This window comes from Protopterus annectens, chromosome 3.part1 (assembly GCF_019279795.1).
Source record: "Protopterus annectens isolate FY-2018-M chromosome 3.part1, PAN1.0, whole genome shotgun sequence".
Taxonomy (NCBI): Eukaryota; Metazoa; Chordata; order Ceratodontiformes; family Protopteridae; genus Protopterus; species Protopterus annectens.
The window spans coordinates 84,236,686-84,263,572 of NC_056732.1; the positions used below are offsets into that span (position 1 = coordinate 84,236,686).

Here is a 26,887-nt window from a genome sequence, read left to right on the forward strand (position 1 = left end):
ACATAAAAAACTTGGCACCCTTTATAGACACTAGCACTTTTTAAACTACTCCACTAGAAAAACACTTACCCGAACCTTTCTCCTACCCTCTTTCCTCTACGGTGTCGCCATTCTTACAAACATCCAGTCCTGCTTTAAAAGTAAGGTGGACACCTGTTACAAGATTGCTAAGTTTGTGATCTGTGCAAAATATTCTTCCCATCACTGCCACTCTACAATTCCTGAACTGGCTTAAACTCCCACAATGCCTCACATATATGCAACTATCTGCAGCACACAAACTTATATACAAACCTCTGGAATGCCCATTGCTCACCTCTCTTCTAACTCTCTATCAACCAAACTGGAATCTCAGATCTGAAAATCAATCGCTTTTCCAAGTAAGCAGACTGAAACTCCCTGCAGGTCAGTATCTCTACTCTTTCACTGTAGCCAAACTGTGGAATGCTCTTCCATCTCATCTCAGAACCATTAATAGTGCCCCCTTATTCAAAAAGTCTTTGCATCAATACCTCTCTTCTCAATGGCTCTGCCCATTTACCATCTCCAACTCTTCAATAACATGATTTCCTGATTGACTTCTTCTAACCCAATATTCATCTTTTTCTCCCTTCTTAATATGTCACCCTTGGGAATCTATCTATACCCAATTTTGCCTCACATGGCATATGAAAATCAGTCCAGTTACCTACTCTTGTCTATGCATACTATATAAGGTACTCTGAATAGTCCATCTGTTTAAAATGTATTGTATTATTGTATATGTGCATCGCTTACCTGAATTCTTTGTTAAACTCTTTATACATCAATACCCTTGCATGAATCAATGTTGATTTCTTAACTACTAGCCAAATAATTGTATAATGTTCCAAGCTATTCTCCTGTTTGATATACTTTTTTGTAACTTAGCTATATTTTAGAAACTCTTCATAGGTTCATAGGTAGGTACTAGACTATTGGCCCTAGGGCCTATATAAGCCTAGCCAAACGGTACCCTGGCTTTTGCCACCCAAGAAAATTATTTTCCTGTGCCCCTGTCAAGCAAAGCCACAGAAGTGATCCCTGGGGTGAATTTCCTATCTCCCATCCAATCATCAAGATTTTTCTTGAAGAGTACTAATGAAGAGCTTTGTTTGATATAGATAGCTAGTTTGTTCCAGAGTATGGGAGGTCTCTGAGACAGGAATCTATCCCTCCAGCATGTTCTGTTTATTGTGGTGACAAGGTTTAGGTCCCTAGAGCATGTAGCTCGGCGGGACTGGGATTTCTTTATGTGGAGCATGTCCAACAGCTCTGGGCTTGACATAGCTTTGTATGTTAGGCAGAGATTGTCTCTGAGTAGGCGATATGCGACAGAGTAAAGCTGGAGTATTTTCAGACAGTCTGCGTAGGGCTTCTGTTTGAGGCCGGTAATCCTCTTTGTGAGGTATTTCTATGGCCTTTCCAGTTGTTGTAGATGTCTTGTGAGGTACATACCAAAAGGGACGTTGTACTCTATAATGGGTCAAATGAGTGATTAGTAGAGGGAAACAATGACCTCTTTTTTCCTGGATGAGAAACCTTTTCTGATGAGGTGTGCCACGTAGAAGGATTTCCTGACTACTGTGGTGATGTGATTATCAAAGGAGAGACTACTGTCCACCTGTGTCCCAAGGTCTCTTATCACACTTCCGGTGTTAAGTAGACTACCGCCTATGTGGTAGTTCATGGGTACAGAGTTTTTACCAAAAGGGATGACAATGCACTTTTTGGCATTGAGCTTGAGGCCATGGCTTTGACACCAGGCATCTGTCTCAGTGAGGCCCTTTTGTAGGATGTCCACATCGTTAGGAGATTTGATTATGTTGTATTATGCTGAGGAGCTTTTCTCCCTGGGCCTCCACTCAAAATGGGCTCATTTTAGCCCAGTGGACTTTCCCAGTCAACAAGGACAAATAAATAAAATAAACAAATAAATATTATTGGGGTTTAATAAATAACAAGACAATTATACTTGGTGAAGTAAACATAACCTGGCTAGAATTCACAGGTCATTCCCCATAATCTAACATCAACCTTTTCAATTTCACACAGCTAATAACAGATATAACTAGATCTAGCAGAAACAAGGATAGTGGCTCAATTCTAGAATGGATACTAGTATCAAATCCAAACAAAATTTCAACAGCAGACACACTTCCCTGCAGCCTTAGTGATGATCTACCAGCCTATGTACTACATAAAACCAACCAAATACCTCCCCAACACCACTTCAAACAAACTAGAACTCTAAATATCTTTGACCCCTAAACTCTTAATGAAATCCTGAGAAACATCAGTTGGAACCCACTAAAAAGTACTCCCCTAGATGATGCTGTTGAGCTCTTTAACTCAACATTTCTTAACACCTTAAACACACTAGCCCCAATAAGACAAAAAGAGTAAAGACTAAGCATACCATCTGGCTCTCCAAAGCTACCCATCAAACCATGAATATCAGGGATAAAATCTGGAAAAATGGCTAAAGTACAAGAAACCCAATGATCTCCTAGAATTTAGACAGTTCTGTAATCAGACAAAGCATCTAGGTATTAACAACAGAAAAAAAAACTATTATCTAAACCTCCAAAAGAATAACAAATAAAATCCAAAGAAATGTTGGAGCTCTATCTCATCCCTAATTAACCCTGGTACCAAAAATAACCCTTGCCCTTTCCCAGACAAAGAAGCTGAAGAAATAGTCACCCTCTTTAACTCACATTTCATTGAAACTATAGCTAAACTCACCACCACCTTTCCTCAGACTAACTCCAACACTAACTCCCAACCAGTTCCACCTCCTGCATAAGGCACTATAAACTCTACCCCACCCACCTTTTCCTTCTGCCTTATACTCATCACAACCATAACTAAATTACTCGTAAAACTAAAACCTGGCTCCAGTGCCCCAGATAACTTATCCCCTGAATACCTCCGAATGTCAGCAATAGCCATTGCTTACCCAATTAGCATACTTCTCAACAAATCTCTCCAAGAGTCCTATGTCCCCATCATCTGGAAAAAAAAACATATATACTTCCCCTTCACAAAGGTGGTAACAACACTAACATCATTAATACCCGTCCTATCGCTATTCTCTCCCCTCTCTCTAAAATCCTGAAAAAATGTATTCACCATCAACTACTCAACTTTCTACTGAAAAATCAACTCCTCTCTCAAACTCAACATGGGTTCAGGCCATGCCACAGCACAACCACAACTCCTATCTCCTTTATGGACATAATTAATCAAGCCAGAAACAATGGTAAATTTGTATCCTCACTGTTTCTCGACCTCTCTAAAGCTTTTGCCCACTCTCTACTCCTCAGTAAACTTGCTGACCTAGGTAGCCCCTCCCAACTCTTAATTGGTTTGATAACTACTTAAATAACAGACAACAGTCCACCAAATGGCTTAACTCCTCCTCTCCATTTCTTGTGCCCCCCACAGGAGTACCACAGGACTCCATCTCAGGACCCCTTTTTTTAGTATTTTTGTAAACAACTTTTACTCCCCTCTAAAAAAATGGGTCTATTGTGCAATATGCAGATGACTCAGCCATTATCTGCTCAGCTAAATCTGCAACAGAGCTTCTACAATTAATCCAAGATGCCTTTACTTTTACCAAAAATTGGATGGCAAATAATCATTTAGCCCTAAACCCAAACAAAACTAAATTGCTATTATTCACTCCTAAGAAAACTTTCTTAATTAACACGACTGACTTTGCCATTCACTCTCAAAGTAATAGCACCATAGAAGTTGTCTCCCATACAAAATTACTTGGTGTTATTACAGATGAAAACCTGTCCTTTGATCTTCACATCCACAATAATATCAAAAAAACACACCAAAAATTAGGCACCCTCTACAGGCATAAACAATTTCTCCAGTGCACTACAAAGCATACCCTGGCCTCAACCTTTCTCCTTCCTTCTCTCCTGTGTGGTGCTTCTCTCCTCAGCAACATCCATTCCACTCTGAAAAGTAAACTCGCAACCTGTTATAACAAGGTTGCTAAATTTGCTACCAACGCAAAATATTCTTCCCTTTATGGTATCTCTCTACTACAGCTTAACTGGCTAGAACTTTCACAGTATTTAACCCACCTGCAACTACTCACTGTACACAAAATTATATACAAACCCACAGACTGCCCTGCCCTCGCCTCTATCTTAACCCACTACCACCCAAACAGAACACTCAGAGCCAAAAATCAACTTCTGCAAGTACCCAAACCAAAACTTCCAGCAGGTGATGTGCTCTATTCCTTCTCTATTGCCAAACTATGGAATTCTCCCCCAGTCTTTATCAGAACCTCTAGCAAAATTTCCTCATTTAAAAAAATCTCTGCAACAGCACCTCTTCTCCCAATGGCAATGTAGCTGTCTCAACTCTCAATCCTCCATTACCTGATTCCTCACTTCTTACAACATACTTTACCTCCCCATCCTCCACATCCTTTCCACTCTTCATTATTACTGTTTTTTGCATCTCCTCTTCATAGCTATTCCTCTCAATCTCATAGCTAATTTAATTTATTCTCACTGCCTCACTACTGATCCTGTTGGACCTTGTAAATATCTAGGACTGTTTTATCGCCACTAAATTTCATCATGTATTATTACCTACACATATCACATAACCTGGTTTATCATATACTAATCTTGTATACTACCTTCTATCTCTGAGTTATACCTTTTAAAAATACTGATTTTTGTATACTACCTTTGCCTTTGTATAATCACATTGCATATTCATATAGTATGATATCATGCATTCTTATTGTATGTCTGTATAATACCTCTGTTCTTTGTTTTGATATTACATGTATCTAACCATTTGTTAAGAGTTTTATCCACCACTACACCAACTTATTGTCGAAGCTTTTCTCCCCGGGCCTCCACTGAAAATGGACTCTGGCCCAGTAGACATTCCTGGTAAATAAATGTCAATAAATAATAATAATAAATAAATGCCAGCTTATTAACAGAGGACTGCCAATGTTATCGATGTCTTTTAGGTATACTAATAGAAAATATATTATTGGGAAGTTAATATCTAATTTGTATAGTGCCAGATTGAGGTACATTTATATAAAAAGGATTAGTTAGCAAGAGATGTAATTTCGGTGAGTATATGATGTCTTTGTTAAAATTCAATTAGCTTCCTGGGGAATCTCTGCCAAACTTCTTTCTGTTATGAAATGTTACCTGAAGTTATGGGGCAGCTATCCTGACGGACCTACTCTTGTTGCTTCCCTTTTATTTTTTCTTTGATTTGATTGAAAGTTTTTGCCAATACCCCATTCCTAAGTCAGAACATAATTAAAGTCCATGAAATCTGTTTAGTTTCAATCATTGATGTTTGTCAAGAGTGCTCTTATCAGCATCAACAATCTCTCTAGAAATGTCTTTTTCAGCAGTTTATAAGGGGTTGCCTGCATCACTAGCATCTTAAAATATGTTTGATTATTTTTCTTAGCTGTTCAGGTCCCACATTGCTCAGGTTTCTGCTTGCATATCGAGATATTTTACAGATGTATGTCTTTCAACTCATAAGATGCTGTGGTTGCTAGTTATAACAATGGTGTTTTTGTCTTTTTTTCAAGATCTGGTTCATTTACTTCTACCTACTTAGTATGGGATGATTGGTATTATTTTTATTTTGCTTTGATGCATTTTCTGTAGTTACCTATTTTTTCACATCTGGTTTGACTTCCATGAACTTTCCTTTCCTAAAGGTCATTGGCTAACCTAAGCAAACATGTCATGCTAGACTTATTTTCTTTATGTTTTAGAACTTTCATTATGTCTGAAGCTCAACTTGCCAATAAATATGTATGCAGTTCTTCAATTACTGACCTGTATGGTAGTCAATTTCAGGGAGGACCATGCTTCCTTCCTACTGAGGGATATATAATCTTGGAAAACGCTGGATTTTTTGCATCATGTAATGGGTGTGAAGAAGGTTTCTTGTTTTCCTATCAAGCTTATCCAGTTCTTTTTGGGGCCAGTCAATCACCACAAAAAGCATAAGTTATAACAGGATGGGCAAGTTGATTTATAGCTTGAGCTTTATTCCTAGATGTCAAAGCTGATTTCAGTATTAGTTTCCATCTTCTATATATTCCTTACTAAGCTTTGTTTTCATTTTTAATACTGTATTGCTGCATCTATTACCGTATATTTATACACTCCCTCTTGTTCCAGTTCTTTTGTATAACATTCTTCCCAGGTTTTATATTTTCTGGATTCTTCAAATTTCCTCTTCAAGTGTTTATTTTTCACATTTGCAGAGACTAAATGATATTCTTATATCCACTGGGAAGGATTTAATAACTTGTAATTGTACTTACAGATGTTTATTAGATGAGCTTTACAGTTTTAGATCATCCACAAAAACATAAATGAGATTTTATTTTTAAGAGAATGGTTTTGTTGAAGTCAGACTGAAGCCATGACCTAGACTGTTAAGTAAACACTTTAATACATTGTAAGCGAGGAAAAACGTTAATGTTGACAAAGAATCAGCTTGGAATATTCCAGACTCTCCCTGGATAGTAGTTTGCCCTTTTCTGTGCTTCACATGGAAAGTAATTTGACATTTTTCATAGCAATTGGAATATATTTAATCAGTGTGTGTGATGGAGCTTATACATTTGTCAGCATTGTTCTAATTTGATTTTTGGAATCTACCCACAGCATACTGTGATTCATGCTTGTTTTATGTTTCTATTATAATTTGTTTAGCAGATGCTCCATATTTCAGTATGTATCATTTCAATCCTTTTCTGTTCTAATGCCATGATTATTTTTTTATGTAGATGATTGTATATCATGACTTTAGCATTTTAACATTTGTTTAACATCTCCATATGTTTGTGTTTTTTTTTAAATTCCTTGATAGGAATGGCTCCCATTCCTATGTCAGGGCATAATTTAAGTTAATGGCCAGTTTTGCTTCAGTCTTTGATGTTTGTCAGGGATGATATTCTCAGCTCATGCAATATTCCCAGAATTTTTAGCTGATTATGCCAAAGAATATGTATACAGTCCCACATCCACCAACTTCTGGGTATAGTCAGTTTCCTCATGCAGCCTATTCAGACTGAGAGATGTATAATCTTGTGAAACATTTGTTGTTGAATATCATTTGATGGTTATGAAGCAGTGAGCTTATGTGGCAAATTAGGCTTAATGCTGGGAACTATCCAGGAATGAATGATAATACGTCTATCAGCAGCATATTAAAATTGGAAGCTGCACAGTTATAGCTGTATTTTACATTTTTTACTAATACATTTTTTCTAATATAGTTGTTTAGCATATTTGTATTGAGGTGCCATAGTACTTTTATTATATTACCAAATTTTGTTGGCTGTAACTTGGTCATGTGCTATAATGTTGGATGCTTATGTTTGTACTAGTTGTGTTTTATGGTAGTTCTGATGATGTCCTATGGATGAACAAATTTAACTACACCTGTTAAAGAGTTATGAAGAATTTTGGCTGTGTTACTGGCTGTGATTTCCTTGTGAAAGCTTTTGTCTTGCTGTGTACATTTTCTGGGTGTAGCATCTTCTCTATCTGACTGATTTTTTTCTTTTTTTATGATCAACTTTACAGTTTTAGATCTTCCACAAAAAAGTAGAGAGATTGCGTGTGCACTCAAGGATGCACATGTATATGGAAGTTTTAATCACTTGTTTGTCCTGGCAAGAGGCTTTTTATTTTATATTAATTAATTGAGGGCATGGATGTTGGTATTGTAAGTTCAATAGTCTATATTAGGATACCACATTGAGGATTTATACTCAAAAAACAAAATTTTCACTTTGGATAGAACTTGCATGAATGACAGATAGCCACATGACAAACATGACAAGTGAGATGGAATAAAACCAAAAAGCAAAACTGACAGTTGAAGGCAGCCACTAACATGGGCACACTGTAAGCCTCCTTTGCATCTGTAACTGCCCTAATATAGGAAATTGAGATACAATAACTTAATGTCACTGAGGATGACATTAAGTCACAAGTAACAGTACTACATCACAATTTGTGCATTCACTACAGGGATCATCTAGAGCACAGGAATATTTTAATTGTGCATACCCAAAAACTGAGGGACCTGTAGACTGAGGGCAGAAGATTCAGCTTAAGGTGGATGCTACTGAAAAAAACATCATGTAGCAATAACCTGCAGTTGACTGAACTGCCATAAGGACAGAAGGAGAAAACCAGGCGGTTTTCTTACAGGACAAACTATCTGCACTTTTGACAAGTGGTAGTCATATGGTACTACACTGATCACATTCTGGGGTCCCTTCCACCCTGCCAGACACGCTATCATCTGTCCCCTCAACTGTACAGTCAAGAAGTTTGTTTTAAATGCCACCAGGTAACTGGGTTCCAAGTGTCTAGTTTTAGGAGCAGTGGTCTGGTTTGCTCCAGACTATAGCTTAACCCTTTTTGCTAAAAGAAAAACCTGATTTCCTGTGTTAAAATAGTGTAAATACTTGGGCTATCGGGTACAGTTTCACTTTCCAGAATTGCTCTGGGTGCAGAAGGGCTCACAATCCCATCTCTTCCAATTTCCATCTGAGGCTTATATAGACAGAATGACTGTAACACCTTGAAACAATCAGTTTTGGCATGGGAATTTAATGGATGTAAATAGACAGCTCATACATTCATCAAAGGCTAGTGGCAGGTTCCCAGGTAAGTAAAAGATGAAAGCTGCATTGTTATAATCACCTTCTAGTACTAGACAAGTGTTGAGTACTGACGGAGAGTGAAACCAACCTAAACTGTCTCTTAATTAAACTAAACGGTACCTGCCATGCAGCTCCCCCAGATGAGGACTGAGAATCTGATGTAGATTTTGTGGATCTAGATCCCTCCCATTTGGCACATGAACTGTTGGAAAAACAGCAAGATAGAGCAGCACTTGTCCAGACAGTTGTGGCAGTAATGGTAGCCCAACCACAGACTTATTATGATCTTATTTGGTGGGCTCAGGATTTCATTGGGGTTATGGCCCAAATTTAGCAACCTGTGCAGGTGTTTTTAGCATTACAATATGTTGAACTTTGTTTTCTGTGTTCTGGGGAATGGGTATGTGTTATGAAATTTGGTATATTATATGCAGGCATTAAGAAGAAGGTGAAAACTTTATAGTAAAACTTGTTATGTAGCAGTCCATTGTCCACACTGGAGACCCTAACACTGGTTTACAAAGTCCATTGAACATGTGGGAGGAACAGAAAAATGTAGGTTTTGTAAAACTGAACTGGAAACAGTCGCACACCTCTTTGCTGGTTGTGACATACTAATGGCAGAGGGCCTGTACCCTGAAAGGCACAATAGTGTGATGAGACTGTTGTATTGGGGATTATGCAAACATTATGGTTTTGAAGTGACTACAAAGCACTGGAAACATGAACCACAAAGCATCATAGAAAATGATCAAGTCTTCATTACATGAGATCATCCATTACCAACAATTCAAAAGACAGATGCTAGAAAACTGGATATAGTAGTCCAAGAAAAGAAGACAAGAGCAGCGCTGATCACTAAAATTGCCACACCCCGTGATTACAGTGTCCTATGTATAGAGAGACACAAGGTTATAAAATATCAGGATCTGCAAGCAGAAACAAGAGCAATGTGGAAGGATACCCAGATAGTTCCAATTGTAGTAGGAGCAACGGGTCTTATAAAAAAAGAGTCTACCATCATATTTAAGTAAGATACATGTAACTCCGCATGAATTACAGAACAAGTCATTCCTGGAGACACTGCAGGTGCTGTGAAGAGCACTTTTGTCTGACATCACAGAGTGAAACAATACTAATTTCATTAACTTTAATCATACTCTGACTTAGGAATGGGGTCCATTCCCATCATGGTATTAGAAACCCAAGATTTGGAGAAATTAAAAAAAGGGAGAGACCCTACTTGACTGGGCCTCTGAGTTCCTCCAACAGGAAAACATCATCCTGGGGACTTCAACATTGACTGTTTAACTTGTAACTCCAGTTCTCCCATCAACTTAACCAACCTCCATGGATTTTCTCAGCTCATCCAGTCTCCCACTAAAACTAACAAATCCACCAAGAGACAGTCAGCTCTTGACTGCATTCTGACAAACAGACCAGGTCTTATCTGTCAGTCAGGATGCCTTCCTGACAGCCTGAGTGGCCACTTACCTACATTTGTAATAACACATCGCACATATCAGGAGAAACCCACTAATTATCTGATAATAAGAAACAAGAAAAACTTCAATCCATCTGTTTTTATTAGTGCACTAAAAGGATGTAACTGGACTCCTCTCAAGAACCTCAACATTGACAAGCTGTTCAGTACTTCATCTTTCCTTTCTTAGATATCTTAAACTCTCAGGCCCCTCCTCGAACTATCAGAGTCAATTCCAACTATGCTCCCTGGATGAGCAAAGAGACTATATCTCTGCTGAAATCAAGAGATAAAGACTGGGCCCACTGGCACAAAACTGGATCCCATGCAGACAAACAGGCATATCTTGAACTCTGTAACAAGTCAAAGAAATGTGTCAAAATAGACAAAATTAGCTACTACCACAATATATAAAGTAAATATCAAAATCACCCCAAAATAATTCTGGACAGCCAATAACAACATTCTTCTTCCAGGAAAATCAGGTACTCACCCTCCTACCATAACTGATACCTCACTCAGTGTTACCACCCATTTCAATAAACTCTTCACTGAATCCATTCTTGCTCTAGCTAACTCAGAAGGCAGTCCATCCTCCAATCAACCACCCAATTGCCATAGTAAAAACAATGGCTTAACCTTTCATCATGTCTCTACTGACATAATTAAGAAACTTCTTAAGAAGCTAAAACATACCACCTTAGCCACTGATGAACTCCCAGCTGAATATTTGAAAATAGCTGCTGATGCCATTGCATACCCTGCATCCATTCTTATCAACTGTTCAATATCTTAAAATCTTATCCCTGAAATCTTTAACATTTCTCACATTATTCCACTCTACAAAGGGGGTAACTCAAAAGAGTTAACCATTGGCCTGTAGCAATACTGTCACCTCTGTCCAAATTACTGGAGAGGTGTATACACACACAAATCATGGATTATGTCAACACCCACAACTTTCTCACAAATACCCAACATGGGTTTAGACCATATCACATAACCACAACAGCCCTTATGTCATTCACTCACATAGTAAACAACCACAGAAATAATGGCAACTATGTTTCTGCTGTCTTTCTTGACTTCTCGAAGGCATTTGATATAGTCAACCACAACAAACTGATAAAATCCCTCTCTGAACTGAATCTTAGTACACCCACCATTACTTGGTTTCAAAGTTATCTAACAGGTAGACAGCAAGCAGTACAGTGGAGGCAAAAACTCTATTACCATTCACAGTAGGTGTTCCCTAAGGCTCCATCCTTGGTCCTTTATTTTTCTCTAGCTTCACTAACAACCTCAATACCTCTTCTCTATATGCCTCAGTCATCCAACATGCTGATGACTCAACACTAATCAGTTCCTCTCCTTTCCTCCAAGAACTGCAAATTCAAATGCAGGCCTCCTTTCTCTCTCTGTAGAAAAATGGCTTACCAACTCACAACTAATACTTAACCCAAATAAAACCAAACTTCTTATATTCCAGCCTACTAATCACTCCACTCTCATACTCACGTTTACTATCATTTCTAACAATAAAACAACTATCTCTGCTGTCACTCACACAAAACTTCTAGGAGTTGAGATATACTGCTACATGAAATTTGACACTCACATTTCACTCACCATAAAGAAAGTACACAAAAATTTGAGGGGACTATATAGAAACAAACAATTCCTCACAAACAGCACCAGGGATAAAATAGCACAAGCACATCTCATCTCTGCACTTCTGTATGCTTCCCTCATCCTCACCAATCTTAGAAAATTGGATTTAACTAAACTTGATGCCTGCTATAACAAAACTGCAAAGTTTACCACCAATACCCCACATCAAACATACCACTGCTCAGCCCTTAAACAACTCAACTGGCTTGAACTTCCCCATCTTCTACTTTATAACCAGCCTATACTAACCCATACAATTCTTTACTACCATGATAAAACCCTTGCACTACAAAACCTAATACATCCTTACTCCAGCACTAGGGTCCTTTGGTCCAGCAATAAGCCTCTCCTTCGAGTAACTAAAGTCAACACTTCTGCAGGAGCCTCCCTTTATTCACATTGTATAGTAAAACAATAGAACACTCTGCCCACTAATATATCAGCCACAATGTCCTTAGCTCAGTTCACGGAATCTCTAAAAACACAGCTACAAGCTAATTGGATTTGTAATCATGACTCCCCAGGCTAGTCTAACTCCATCTGCTTATTGCTCCTCTAGTGCAAACACTCCTCTCTTATTTTCAGGCTGTGAAATTCTCTTTATCTTGCAAGTCTCATTCCTCATACCTCTCTCGTACTCTCAGCTGTTACTCCTTCTAGGTACAGACACTTGGTGTATACTTACATTATTATAATACTATATCAGACTGAATGTTTTGTTTGATTGAACAATTTAAGGTGTCTTATCACTTTACCTGTATTGAGTACTATTTATTATCTTACTTTTAGTTATGTACAGTCTAGAGTTTTATTATCTTAGTATTATTTGATATGAAATGTATACTGTTATGATTTTTACCTGTTTTATTATACCTTACTAATCTGTATTATAGTTGGAGCTTTTCTCCCTGGCCCTCCACTTTAAAGGACTTGTGTCCAGTCAGACTTTCCCAGTAACCAAATGTAAAATAAATAAATAAATAAATGTAACTATATGGGGGCTTATGTTTTTTTATGTTTGGCTGAATCCCCGTCATTCTTCAGAGTAATTGCAATATGTGTGTGCTAGGCATAGGGATCTCACCTTTCAATTAAAAGAGCCCAGTTTAGTAGAGTCTCAGGCTGGGGGGGGGGGGGTCTAAGACTTGTGTGTGTATTTTGCTTTTGGTGGATAATTTTCTTCCCACCTTCGAGGAGCAGTCTAATCACATCAGTTGGTCTTGCGATAACCTTCTAGGATAGGGAGTCATATAGCTGCTCTGTGTAATCAACTGAAACTTCTTGCATGGCATATAAAGGGTAAGAAGTCTGTGACTTAATCAGTCTACATCATGTTAAATTATATCCAAACTTTGAAGGTAGGGGGTGGTCTGTTTACAGGAAACAATGTTGTCCAAACAAAATGCTATAATTAGACTTGCTAAATGGGACAGTTTGTATGTGGGACTTTACAGGAATAAACCCTGCAAGGGAGTGATAATATTATTCAGAAGCTCCCTTAGGCTGGCAAAACTGACAAAGGAGGGTGCTTGGTAGTACTAATTGTGAGGCTGCCAGCCCAGCTATCTGGAATTTTGTAAATAAACATATGTAATTTGTGAGTATTAATATGAACCACAGGCTTGTCTTACAAATGTAAGAGAACTATATGTTATGTGTATATTAAACTACTGGTGCAGAAGTGTGTGTTAAACTCTATGTTATGTGCTGAGCTTCAAGAATGTAACCACAGTGTACCCTACTTGAAAAGAACAGAGTTAACTTGCAAACTCTAAGAAAATAAGTGAATTGTTTACAATGGTATTTATCTCAGCTAGGAGTCAGAATGTCTGCAGCTAGAAATTCTTTTTATTGTCTGGAAACAGAAATAATTACAGGTTTCAAAGGTAAAAGTGTTTAACTGGTTTTACGACTTCCAATTCTAGGCCAACTTCTGAGAGATAAATATTTTTGACACAGAGGTGTTGAATTTTAAGTTTCTCTTAGCCTGGGAACTGAAGGCAGAGATGTCAAATAGTGATGCCATCCAGCCAACCCAGCAGTAATGTGTATTATTAATTTAAGAACTATATCTCAGAGAAAGTCAGTGCAATTTGTATGTATCTTTGGATCCGATAACATCCTCTCATCAGCACTTGTCTTGCTCTGTAAGTAAGTCTTTTAGGGCATAATATCTCTTAGATATAGCTAGGAATACAGTAAAGATTAGTTTAGATGTTTTCTGTATTTATTTGAGACTGTCCTGCAATGTTGTTTTAAAATATTTCCTGTGATTCTGAACTCTGTTGTCACTGTGTTGAGTTATTGACTAGTGTCTTGTGCTTTTATTATTTATTATTAAATATATTTAAACCTTTTAATTGTGGCTGGTTTGTTTTGAGATATTTAAGCTCTTAGACTATTTGCATGTGTATTTGGTGACACTGTATAGGCCACTCCTAAATGGCCTTAAAAGTTTGGTCACACTTACTATTTGGATAATAGTAACATTACACAGTAGAATGGGTCACCCTTTGGGAAGGGCCTTATAGTAGCTGATAAAGAATGGTTAGTGGCAGCTGGTACTACATTATAGTCTGGGAAGAAGGGGGCATAGCTAGTGAACCTGTGCCAGCCTTTCTGAGGAGTGGTTGTATATAAATCAAATATAAAAGTGTGTGTGTGTGTGTGTGTGTGTGTGTGTGTGTGTGTGTGTGTGTGTGTGTGTGTGTGTGTGTGTGCGTGTTAGTTACTTGGGCAGGGACATGAAGCACTGGTTGGACAAAGAGGGTGCTGGAGGTTTTGGCTTAACCACTAGGGTGAGATCTTAACCCTATAGCTGCGCCAGTGGGGAGTATTATTGGGGATCTGGAGAAAGAGGGAGGAACCAGCCCCAGACTGACTGTGATCTCTGTGTGTTCTTAAGGGAAATTGTACTTTACTGTGTGTGTACTTATCATCCTCCCAATGTGTACGTCCCTCACTGTTGTTAGTGGTGAGGATTAAGGCTCTTGATTACTGGGCCAGTGCATGGGCATCACACTAATAATCAATAACTTTTGTGGATGCAGCAGTGAGGACCTGACACTATCTCTTAACCTCCCCTTCTGAGTTGATACACATTGGGGGAGGGATGGCATACATCTTCCAGTAGTGATTGGACAGGACATTAATGCAACAATAGATTTCAAGGTTAACAAGCTGCTAGCAACTAAACCTAATTGTTCCAGTTGTATGAAAAAGAATTGAATGAAACACTTATATGTGATAGATGACTGGAGGCATATGCATCCACAAAGTGCAGAATTTACAGATTTTCCTCCTAAAATGGATTCTGAAAACAAATTAGATTTCTTTTAATAAGGCAACAGCTACTTAATGTAGTTATTATTGCTGAGATGATCCACACTCTTTACTCTGACTGTTGTGTGGTTAGAATAGAATATAAGGCTCTAGCTATGACCAGCTCTCTTATGAAGAAGAGATTAGACCTATTAGTGTTTAAATATCCCAGAATAATAGCACAGTCAAAAATGTGAGTTCTGAGTTTTGCTAGGAATCCAGGGAGCAGGAGCAGGAAGTAAACACTCTGTGGGCAATTTTTAAACTTTCTCTATTAACCTTTCATCAATCATATGGGGAAGTAAGAGGAAAAAAGTATGACATTTACATTTAATAAATACAAAGAACAATCCGTGACTATGGTTGAATGCTACACATATCTCAAATGTAAGGATAATAAATGAAGTCAGGATATGTTAATAATGAGAATGGAAAAAAAGTAGGAGTGTATCCAAGAGATGTATTGGACTAAAAAAATATGCTCATCAAAGTGATTACCCTCTCAGCTGCAAGAGTGGAATCAATCACATGCTATTTTAGACCAAATATCCCTCAATAAATTAGCTCAAGTATCAAGGTGAAATACCATAGATTACAATGAAAACATGAAATAAATGAGAAGACCAAGGAAGAGAAGGGGGGCAAAGGAAGAAAAAAATGAAAGGTGACATGAGCAACTTAGGGGGTTAACATACAAAAAATTGTTCACTGACATATTGCTGCTCTCCTTTCACTGTACATTTGGATGGTCACCCCAACCAACATTTTTAAAGGTGCCATTTCCATTATTGTAGTACCAACTGATGATTGGGGAGTTGGAGGGTGATAAAGTGGTTAAGGTGTTTACCTCACAGACACAAGGCACAGGGTTTGATTCTCACCTTTGAAAGGGTAATTGGCTAGGCCTAAAATGTCCCACAAAGGCAACTTGCCTATGAACCTATGAAAGCTAAAAAAAAAACAAAAAAAAACAAAACGATAAATAAAAGATCATAATTAAGGGCACTTATAACTTTGTATATATATACATATATATATATATATATATATATATATATATATATATATTTAGAAAGTTGCTAGAATAACAGAATTTGCATCATCATACTTTTTCTGAAGGCTATTAAGTCTGTCATTATTTAGTAATTGCAATCCTTGATGATTTGCGTGAGCACCAAAAACTTTACAAGAATACAGATAAAATATGAGGCAAAATCAGGGACAGTTCAGAGCTTCTAAATGCACACACACACACACACACACACACACACACACACACACACACACACACACACACACACACACGCACACACGCACACACGCACACACACACACACACACACACACACACACACACACACACACAGACACACACACACACACACACACACACACACACACACGCATGCACGCGCACGCACGCACACACATACACACACACACACACAGACACACACACACACACACACACACACACACACACACACACACACACACACACACACACACACACACACACACACGGTGAGCTGGGACTGCTGGATTTTCAAAGATATGATCAAGTGAAGGAACTAGCAAATGTTGTGCACAGGAGGTATGGACCCCACCCTCTGTGGGTCTTCCTGAATTCAGTCATATATTGCTCCAGCTAGGATTAACTAAACAGATAGGAAATGTTGGGATGTGGGAAGTACATAGGATAAATTATATACACTGTTGGCAAAGCATAAACTATTTCTGAGCATGGTATCTAAATGGAGAAGCATATGGGCAAACACATGTGAGGCACTGATGGGAGGCCAATCTTTTGATCAACTGGACAAAAGATTTTTCCACTGGTTTATTATCTACCTTACTGGTGGGGTGCTTCATCTCTAATGGAATATAACCAGAAATATTGGGGACAAATATTATTTGGCAGCAATATGTACAAGTAGTCAGCCTAGCAGAGGTTATTTTACATGACCCAGTGGGAACCAAGCCACATTTAAGGTTTGCATTATATACAATTGTAGATGATTAGAGCTCTACAGAGCTTGAGAGAGACAGACTGCACATGGATTTGGCTTTATATAACGGGACTGAACCTGAAAACTTGTGGCCACAATTCGTGTTCCTTACATCCAGTTTACTTCTCCCATTTAAAAAAAAGTACATCTGGGCAACCTCACATTGCTACAGCTCTTTCAGAGAGCTAAAGGGGGAATACAGTGTTGGAGGTGTGGGACAACCAAGGCTGATCACTTTCATATGCTCTGATCCTGCTTTACAGTGATGGACATTTTGTCTCAATGTCATAAGGCTACTTCCATGGCTATTAGAAAGCCAGTTTCACCTCAATATCATCTCAGATTCTGGATATTTGGTGAGTTCCCACATGACCATGCATTCACAGCTGATGAACAGAAATGCATACTACATTTACTGTCCACCATGTCAGCTGTTATCTTTCTTTACTTAAAGGGACTTATTAATGATATCACAAAGGACTTGCTAATGGCATCTTAGGTGACCTGAAATCTGAATTGCTAAATAACTACTGATGTATTTTTCTGTATGCACTGGCTACTGAATCTTAGAATGTTCTAGAAGGTTATATGTAATACTACTTTTGTTGTTGCTTCATGGACACTGCTTTTTTTCCCCTGTTCATGAAGTAAAGTATATTCTGCTGCCAAAAAATAAATTAATTTCATAAATAAATAAACAAATAAATAAAACACCCAGACACTAATAGTGAAAATAAAGGTTGATTGGACATCTTTTGACAGGACACTTTTCATGGAGTCAGACTGGCTCTATGACAAAGGCTGCTAAGTAAACAGCTTAATGGATTAAGGGCAAGGCAAAACAGAAAGGGTCACAAAGAATCACCTAGGATATATTGTACACTGAATTTTCACACCCTTGATTATAATTTGTCCTTTTTGGGGGTGGGGTTAACTTGCAAAGTGGTTTGTTACTTTGTCATAGAAACTGCAATGAAATGTATCAATGTGTGATAGATCCTATGCCTTTGTAAGCATTCTATAATCTAGAAGTGCTGAATACTGTCAAATGCTTTATTACAATCTGTCCATACAATGCTGAGATTCCTATATTTCATAGAATTCAACTGTTTATAATTGATATACAAAGCTGCAATTCAAGTTATGACTACATTCTCGGTTGAAGGCATGTTCTGTTTCAAATTGATATTAGCAAGAATCTTTTGCTGAACTGAGTTATCACAAATGTAAGCTACTGCCCAACTATGGACATTAATTTATTTTTCCTGTAGATAGTACTACTTGATATTTATTTATATTACGCTCGCTTATTTGGAATCAGAAAAAACATACATTTTGTCTGTCTTAATATTAATGCAAATTGTTTAATACATTATGAGCCTTTAAGCAGTAGTTTGATAAGATTCTATTGACAGAATGCTTCCTCTGTCTCCGCTATTAAGGACCTCACCCATAGTTTTGATTAGGTGCTGCTGTAAGCTATTTACATTTTAAGAGATGTGATCACATGACCTACATATTATCTGAACTATATGACGGTTTGTTTCAAAACATAGAATCATAGGATCATAGGAGATTACTAGGCTAATGGCTCTAGGGCCCTTACAAGCATAGCCAAGAGTTTATCCCCGAAAAAGAAACCCCAATCAGCACCTGTCACCCCTGTCAACGAGGGATACAGGTGGAACCTCTGGACAAATTTGTGCTTACCCTTCCACTCATCAAGGTTGTGTTTGAAGAGGGTCAGTGACATACTTTGTTTGATGTGTATGGAGAGTCTATTCCAGAGACAGGGCAGCCTCTGGGAGACAAACTTGTTTCTCCAGCAGGTTTTGTTAATGTCACATATTAGATTTAAGCCTTTCGAATGGGTACTACTCGAGTAGTTAGACTTACAGATATGGAGCGTCTCTAGTAGAGCAGGGTCTGAGACTGCCTTGTAGGCGAGACACAGATCACCTCTGAGCAATCTGTACAATAAAGAGTAGAGTGATAGTGATTTGAGCCTGTCCACATGTCCACATAGGGCAGGTGTTGGAGGCCATGGATTCTCTTTGCAAGGTATTTCTGTGGTCTTTCCAGTTGGTGCAGGTGTTTGAAGAGGCACATACCAAATGGGGCATTGTCCTCAATTATTGGCCTAATGAGGGAGGAATACAGTGAGGTAATAACCTCCTTTTTTCCTGGATGCAACCCATTTACTTATGAGATGAGCCAATTAAAAGGCTTTTCTGACCACTGCCACTACATGATAGTCAAATGTGAGATTGTTATCAACTTGTGTACCCAGGTCTCTCACTACAGGTTGTATGCTTAGGGGGTTGCCATTAATGTGGTAAACAGTAGAGGCCATGTTTTTGCTGAATGGTATGATAATGCATTTTTTTTTTCATTTAACTTAAGGCCATGACTTTGGCACCAGTCATTTGTTGCTCTGAGACCATCTTGAAGTATGTTAACATCATTTGGGGAGTCAATGACAACACCCAACTTACAGTCATTACCAAACTTGGTCAGCCACAGGCCTTTTGCCTTTGCCGGAACCTCTGAGAAATAGATGCCAAACAACAGTGGTCCCAGGACAGATTCCTGGGGGACACCACTAGTGACAGGTCTGCTGTCAGAGGTGGTAGCACCTATTTTGACCATGTGGGTCCTATCAGTGAGCCAGTTGGCCACCCATCTGATGAGACAGGGATTTACACCAAGTTGTGTTAACATTTCAATGATGCCCACATGGGGGATTGTGTCAAAGGCTTTGGCCACGTCAGGGTAAGCTGTATGTACTGACTTTCTCTCATCCAGTGCCTTGGTGACAGTCTCAAAAAAAGTCAACCAGGTTCAACAGGCAAAATCTGCCCTTGACAAATCTCAATTGGGTTGGGTCAAGTGCTTGGAGATTGCCCGTGTCCTTGTTTATGAGGTCCATAATAATATGCTCCATGGCCTTACAGATCAGACTTTTCAAGCTAATGGGGCAATAATTTCCAGGGTCAATAGTGGCAACAGCTTTGTGTAAAGGGATGACAATGGCAGTTCTCCACTCTGCTGGAATGAAGCCTGTACGTAGGCTATGGTTGTGTAGGGTGCTCAATGGCGAGGCTATTTCTTGCTGGAGATGTTGCAGAATACAGCCTGGGATACTATCATCCCATGGAAGCTGTGCTCTTTGTCTTGGATAGGGCCTTTAACACTTCATCTATGGAGATGTGAGGTATGAGGCAAGTATCGAGGATGATGAATGGGCCTTTGGGAGCAGGGGGTGATATTTGCACTGAACCTAGCAGGTTAGCTAAGCCAAGCAGGATCAGTGTAAGTGGTACCATTAAGAACTAATTTGGAACAAACCTGGGCTTTGCCATGAAGGTTTCTGACATAACTGAAAAGGCTTTGTTGTTAGCCTTTGTTTTGGAGGCTAGTTTTGATTCATAATTGGCTTTGGAGGTTTTCACTAGTGATCTAATTTGCTTGTTGAGACTAAGGAGGGAGTTTTTCCAGTTGGGAATCTGTGTCTTTTTACCCTTGGAGAACAGTTTCTTCCTTTTATTGTAAAGCCTGTTGATAGAGGATATCTACCACATAGATCTGTGTTTCCTTGAGGACCAGGTTTTAGTTCTGTTGCTGAGTCCATGCACTTGCACAGGTGCTTGTATACTGCACTGCCATATTGTTCAGCATATTTGGCTGCATCCTCTGAGAGGGGTGGTGGTGGTGTGAAGGTATTGATACCCTCCCTTAGAAGGTTGTAGTCAGTTTTTGAGAAGTTTTTAGGCCTGGTTATGGTGGGGGGGGGGGGGTTGGATGGGACAGACACTTCAAATGAGACAGACCAATAGTCTGATCTCCCCAAGGAAGATCTCACTATGGAGGTGTTGCAGTGGTCACCCATGTTGATGAGAACCAAGTCTAGAATGCTATCTCCTCTTAGGGATGAGACAAGATGGTCTAGTCCATTAGAACTGATGAAGTCAAAGAATCGTTGGGTGAGTGCATTAGAGCAGGAATAGTTCACCCAGTAGTTGAAGTAACCAAGGATCAGGATGTTAGAGGATACCTTGATGGACTCAAGTAGGTACAGGTAGGAGGAGTGGGTGTCCTTAGTCATAGAGGGTGGTCTATAGATGGCTATAACTTGGACGTGTGTCTTGCCAATTGAAAATTGCACCTGGAGAAGTTCTAGTGCATCATGCCGGCAAACCAGTCTGGAGGTGTGCTTGTCTTTAAGTGTCTTTAATGAAAATAAAAACTCCACCACCCTTAGTCTTCCCAACCTTATTTTGGGGTCAGAATGTGTGGAATGAGGTATAGCTTGGTAAGGCAGGGGTGCTCTCTGCAGCCTTGAACCAAGTTTCCATGACTGCACAGATCTCAATATCTTTCAGTGCTAGGAGACCCTCCAGTGAGTGCATGTTCAGGTTAAGGCTCCTAATGTTAAGCAGCAGGACTTTCAATTTGTTTTTTGACAGATCTTTTATGTTGGAAGATTTGCCTGTGGGACATTGCCTAAAAAAGGCACAATGGGGGAGGCAAGAGCCTTGGCCAGAATCCAGGTGACAAGTTGAGGCCATCTCTGGCTAAGCATTGAGGCCTGTCAACCATGGCATCCCAGGCAGACAGATACTGGATCCCCTTGGAATGACACCAGAAACTAAGCTAATTGTTGAAGTCAATTATTTTTTGTTGGTATTGTGGTATCATTCTTGGTGAAGGTAGGATGATGTTTAGGGTTAGGGTCATACCTGCCTGGGACACATACTCTGACAGTTCAATCATGTCTCTCTTTATATAGTCCAGGGAGGTACATCTCAAGTCATTCACACCAACATGAACAATGACAGAGTCATACTTGCACCTGTTGTGGAGAAACTTAACTGCGTGCGTGATGTGGGGGATTCTTGCACCTGACAGACAATTGACTGTGATCTTCTCCTTGTTGAGCCTGGTGAGGGGGACATCAGTGTGCCTCACAACTGAGTCACCAATGACTAGTATGTTTGGTTTAATGTTGTGCTTTATGGGCTGTATGAGTTATTGTTTTGTCTTATCCACTGTGTTTGTGAGACACTGGTGTGTTGTCTGCTGTCTGTGATGTGTTTTGTGTGGAATGTTTGTGAGTGTGTTTTGGAGGTCTTTGCTGTTTAGATATATTTTTATTGAGGACCTCTGTATAGGTTGGTGTGTGCTGTGCTTGGCTATGTGATGTGGGAGGCGTGGTGTTTGTGTGGCAATCTCCTCTTTGTCAGGAGTACTGACTGAGACATGAGAGAGCATGGATTCCAGGTTACTGCTGTACATGCATTTCTCGCAATTAGAAGAATTATGTCCAGACATAGTGTTCTGAAACATGAATGAATTTGGGGGACAGAGCTTTGAAGCATTGATTAATGGGATTAATGGTGCTACTGCATTTTTCTAATACTCAAACACTGGGATACTCAGTAGTTAGTCCTAATATCTTTTTTATCTGTCACTCCATACAGTGAATAAATTATAATTCCTTTCTGTTTTTACTTGTTTCTGTACTGTTGCTGGATACTAATTTGTTAACCACAAGGCTACAAATCATGGGAGATGCATTATATCACATTTCAATGGCAGTCATATGCATTGTATTGACATTTCAGTGGCAGTCATATTCATCTTTGATGTGTTGCTTCATAAGAGAGCTATCTTTATGATAATACAGTTTTCGAGACTTTAGTGCTATAGCTAGGAAACAATCTCTTTTACCTGATCCTAACTTACAAATAGATTCTGTTTTTGTCTTTGTTGACTGTTTCAGTGAGAAACAACTCATTGGTCATATTCTAATGAATTAAATTGATTTGGACATAATTGGCAGGTCCCGGTGAGGTATGAATCTTAAATTATATAGTACTAATTAAAAAAACTGTGCAACGGAAAGCACAGTACATGTTTTCTAATGGAGGCTTGTCCCACATTTCACCTAAAATACTAGTTTCAGTCATTTTCACTAGAATGGGAACATTAATTCACATTTAACTCACATGGTGAAACATGAACAGAGAGACAGTGTTATCTCTGACATACATTACTGTTTGCATCATTGTTCTCCGAAGCTTGTTACTCTGAAGGCTGACAAGATTAAGCTTTGTTCATTTAAAAATACCAGATAAGTAAGTTACCTTTATCTCCATCCTGTTCATTAGAAATTTTTTTTAGATCAACAAAATGTGTTCCCAAGGCAACATCGTTTACACTGCCTTCATCCCACACCTGAATTTTGACTCTTCTACAAAGTGGTGGGAACATCTCCTTGAAGACGATTTGTTCATTCCATACAGGATCGGCACAGTTTTTCTGAGATGATGTTCGACCCTAAAGTGGAAGATATATTTCATTGCAGTCAGACAATATTCATGACCTCTGGCGCATCTTTAAAGAAAACAAGTATAAATATCAGGACAGTCATTTTCAAGGGAAATGCATCTTGATAGTTTTTTGTTTTGTTAAACAGCAAACACGTGTGAATTTCATTGCATGTAGTTGTTTGGAACTGTCTGACATCTCTGAATAGAACCAAAGATTTACAAGCAAATAAGACAGCATTGACCAAATGGATAACACAGACAGTTGTTTGCCGGGGCTTGATTCTTGTCATTTCCACTTGTATACTACAGAATTCTAAGCAAGTCATTAAAGTAGAACGGTGTACCTGATTGACTATTAAAAACAGAAGTTTGTAACTAGTAATAACATATAATGGGGTTTCTATGAGTACAATGAAAATGCATTTTGTCGAATGTGTTTTTGTCGACACATGTAGAGCGAACAGGCAAAACAGCGAAGCGGCTATTCAGTGAATTCTTTCCCTGGGAAAGAAGTCGCTTGACCACTTCTTTGTTTTGTCGTGTTCTGAAGTGTAGTGTGGTCTCTTGTCCGGTATAGCTCCCGAGCGTAATTGTGCAACAGTTGCTGACCTTAGGGTTTGGGTGCGGATTAAGGTAAATGCATATGTATGAAAGTGTTTACTGATTTATATTTTGTGTTAGATGTATGGTTGAGTTACGTGTGTATGTGCTTTCAGCTGTTTACTTTTGTTTTGGGGGGTAGAATTAGGGTTAAGGTAAGTGTGTATGTGTTTGGAACTGTTTATGTAAATGTGCGAGAGTTACTGACCTTAGGGTTTGGGTGCAGGTTAAGCTAAGTACATATGGTTTAAAATGTTTATTGTTTTTTTTTTTCGTTAAATGTATGGTTGGGTTATGTGCATATGTCTATTTAGTTGTTTACTGGTTTTTGGGGCAGTATAATTAGGATTAGGGTATGTGTGTATGTTATGGAAGTGTTCAATGTTTTTTTTTTTTTTTTGCGGGGGTTGGAACAGCGATTTCTTTCCCTAGGAAAGAAATCGCTGTTCTGTGGATTTGACATTTTCAGCTTTCTCTGAAAATGTGTTGAAACATTGTTCGCTGTTTTTAGCGTTCGATGTTGCAATATAGACCCCATATAATGAATATCTGAGTAGAGAAAGAAAATGTATTTGTATTCCATGCATTGTGACAATAGTAGAATAAGTCCTACAACTATCTGGTGTTCAGTTTGTCTACACAGACACCAGTAATATTTCGTATGAGAATTAAATATTCACAGTAGCTTGGCTCCATCTCTTACAGATGTCAATAAGAATCAGAACTGCATATATGTCGGCTCATGGTTTGTTCACAGCACAGTGAAATGGCTGATGCCCTAGGTAATGCCTCAACTCAAAAAAGGTTTTAAAGAACAGTGTAGAGAGGTGTGCATTTTCTTTTTCTTGGACAGGAATGTTTCTGTTTGCTTTTCTACCCTTTTTACTAACATCTAGGGTACTTCTGAAAACTCAGAAGGAATCCATCAAGATCAGTGCGGTGATTCCCTTCTGGTTCAGGCAACAGTGGTTCTCCCTACTTTTAGAATAGACCGGTGTAATTACCACAAGCTTCCTCACTGACTGAATCTACTCACACAAGATCAGGGGTGTTTCATACATTCCAAACCCAGACAATTTTACCTGACTGACTGGATGATAGCACCACTTGGTTTGTGCATAATATTAAGGGTTTGAAAAAGGTGGCATGGACTTTTGGGTGCCTGCTTAAATGTGCGTCTGACCAGCCATGTTGTGATCCTTAAGACTGATTGCCTAGTATTGTTCCTCTGTTCCTTTAAGAAGTCGGTGATTAACGTCCTTCAAAAATAATCTTGATATCTGAGAAGTAAAAAATATGAGCATGTAGTTAAGGCAATCAAGCTTCTTGAAGTTCAGTTGGTTATAAGCTTGAAAGTTGCACTAATAAACCTAAAAGCTTCATGTTCATTGGGGTTGTTTTCCATCACTGTCAAGTCTAATCCTAGCAGCTTAAATTTTCCCTGGATTGCACAGTTATCTGCAATTAGTGTTTCATAAAGTAAAACTGGCAGGATATTCCCCTTGTGTTCTGATACATTTGGAGGTCTCTCTCTACAAAGAAAAGTCCACCTCGCATCCATTTTCAAATTAACAGTAAAGTAAGGTAGTTTGGTTTGACTTTTTTTTTTTTGCTTCAATTCCTATAATTTCTAAATCCACTACTACAACTCCAGGTATTATGTCTGCCCTGAAGCTGTTGGATAAAAGTGTAATGTTCAATATCGACTCCACTCTTTACCCTTTAACCGAGGTTCATCTGATACACTTGCATCTTCTGTGTTTTCCTCCATGGCACTGAGACATTCTTCCTTCTTTTGGAAAACACTTCTGTGGTTTGTGTAAAGGATCCTTAGCTCCGGTTTTCTATTTCTCAATTATTTACCTTCTGAATCTGCTATGTGTTCTAGTCTTAAAATGTGTTTAAATGTATTCGATATTTTGTCAGTCAACACTATTTCCAGAGCAAGCAAGATGTGTAGTCATTCTGCAGTTTAGTTATGCAATTTTTCCAAAAAGTCTCCAAACTTGTCAGTTAATATTTATTAGGATTACCTACACTTTATCGGTGGCTTTTTTGACAAGTGTCCTTACTCCAAAAATGTACTGTTGTGGTGAGCTTCACCTCAGTGCTGTATAGTGTGAGCTGATGATGTGGTCTTCATGGATTTTTACCCTTTTCTTCCACTGTGCTGTGACCATGAAGTTGGTGTATACAGTTTAAAGGGGTGTGGGAGGCTTAGTCCCCCATTGGAGTACAACCCCCCCCCATGTAAAAAGTTCTTTTGTTTTTTTTTTGTTTTTTTGTTTTTTTTTGATTCACCATTTTTGTTAGTAATCTTTCAAAAAAATAGTGAGTCAAAAAGTTGCGCTTCAGTTGTTCAAAGGTAAACCATTTTACTATGCTTCATCATTTTTGTCTGTGTCAGAAGAGGGTTTTGTGGGGAAAAGGACTCTAGCTTGTTAGCTTATTTGGCTATATATTTCATTTTTTACATAGTTGCAAATTTCTTTTACACCTGCCAGAATGTTGTTTATGGAAATGTATCCTACTATGCAGTCTTCTGAATGAAGTATTTCCAATATTTTACCTACAAGTTATAGCTTTAATCCCGATAAGCAAGTCACTGTAATATTTGTATGTGTGTGTGCGTGTGTGAGTTTTGATGACGGATTGCTTATAAATGCTATCTTTCGATTTCCCTTGATCACAGGCCAGCAATTACTTCATGTGTTTAATCCTTATTCTGCTTGAC

General features: G+C 38.7%; 1 protein-coding gene across 2 annotated transcripts in view; it reads right to left on the bottom strand.

The window, feature by feature from the left end:
- The window catches only part of LOC122798011 (fer-1-like protein 6), a 1,810,759-nt gene that overhangs the window by 1,274,947 nt on the left and 508,925 nt on the right, over positions 1 to 26,887 (bottom strand). For both annotated transcript variants that reach the window (XM_044066595.1, XM_044066597.1), the window contains exon 10: positions 23,368 to 23,560. In XM_044066595.1, the coding sequence (XP_043922530.1) occupies positions 23,368 to 23,560 (193 nt within the window). The remainder of the gene's footprint in view (positions 1 to 23,367; positions 23,561 to 26,887) is intronic.